This window comes from Myotis brandtii, unplaced genomic scaffold (genome assembly GCF_000412655.1).
Source record: "Myotis brandtii unplaced genomic scaffold, ASM41265v1 scaffold39, whole genome shotgun sequence".
NCBI classification, from domain to species: Eukaryota; Metazoa; Chordata; class Mammalia; order Chiroptera; family Vespertilionidae; genus Myotis; species Myotis brandtii.
Window position 1 is genome coordinate 8,514,362 of NW_005364953.1, and position 1,035 is coordinate 8,515,396.

Below are 1,035 nucleotides of genomic sequence, written 5' to 3' on the forward strand. Positions count from 1 at the left end.
GGACCAGGTCCAGTGACAATTGGATGATGCAGCCTTGATAATCATCCGATTCCAGAATGGGTGGCTGCACTCCTTTTCTGAAGGCAGCCAGGACACGGTGCCCCAGAATCATGCCCCCTTTGCTGTTGATGTCCGCCTTCATTTTTTTAGTGAATGTCCTGGGAGGAGCCCCAGGACACAACCCGGACCGCAGGACGAAGATGATATCAATACACAGTCTCTCAGAGCTGGAGCGTCTGAAGCTGCAAGAGACTGCTTACCACGAACTCGTGGCTAGGCATTTCCTCTCTGAATTCAAACCTGAGAGAGGTAAGCAGTACCCCGGAGTGTGGCGTCCTCGCTCTTCTGCGAGTGGACCCTCCGGGGCAGGACGGGGCGAGTTGGGGGTCTAGACGGGTGTTTGTGTGTGGGGGGGGGCACGATCCTGGTCTCAGATCTGTAACGGAGGAAGAGGGAGTTGAAGGGTGTTTGTTGAATTGCAGAAGAGATAAGATTAGTTGAGTTGAGTCAAAGGCTGGGAGTTTGAGGGGCTGCAAGTCGGACCGGCAGACGTCTGGGACAGACAAGTTGATAGAGCACAGGTGAAGAGACAGACGCACCAGGTGCGGTGCTAGAAGGAGTCAGAGTGGGAGCGAGGCGCAGAAAAACACTCCGAGAGAGGACTGGGACAGACAGAGACAGCGCGGTTGAGAGACGGAGAGTAAAGGAGACAGCGAGACAGTGAGAGAGAGACACGCACCAATCCCTGCGTAGAGCAAAGGCGGGAGGTGCGCTAAGAGCGCAGCCCAGCTCAGCTGGCAGGGAGCGAGTGGGATCCAGCAGTGGACGGGGTTCGACTGTGCCTGGGTTCTCAGGAGGTAGGGGCTCAGATTAGCAGTTGAGGGGAGTGGAGGGGGTCGCACCGGCCGAGAGGCGCTCCTGCAGTAATATAAAGTGCAGGGGCAGCAGATTTGGCAGGCGCGCACAGCGGACGCAGCCGGAAAGGAGCGAAGCAAAGGGCTAGGAGACCCCGCAGGCAGCCGCAGCTGCTGGTGG

General features: G+C 57.8%; 1 protein-coding gene across 3 annotated transcripts in view; it reads left to right on the forward strand.

Moving 5' to 3' along the window:
- ARHGAP36 (Rho GTPase activating protein 36) overlaps positions 1–1,035 on the forward strand; it is an 11,028-nt gene that overhangs the window by 2,825 nt on the left and 7,168 nt on the right. Inside the window, exon 2 of one of the 3 annotated variants that reach the window (XM_005872750.2) lies at positions 151–309. In XM_005872750.2, the coding sequence (XP_005872812.1) occupies positions 151–309 (159 nt within the window). Of the gene's footprint in view, positions 1–19; positions 310–808; positions 858–1,035 lie in introns of those variants that run through there. The other 2 variants (XM_014544977.1, XM_014544979.1) reach the window with 2 other exon arrangements.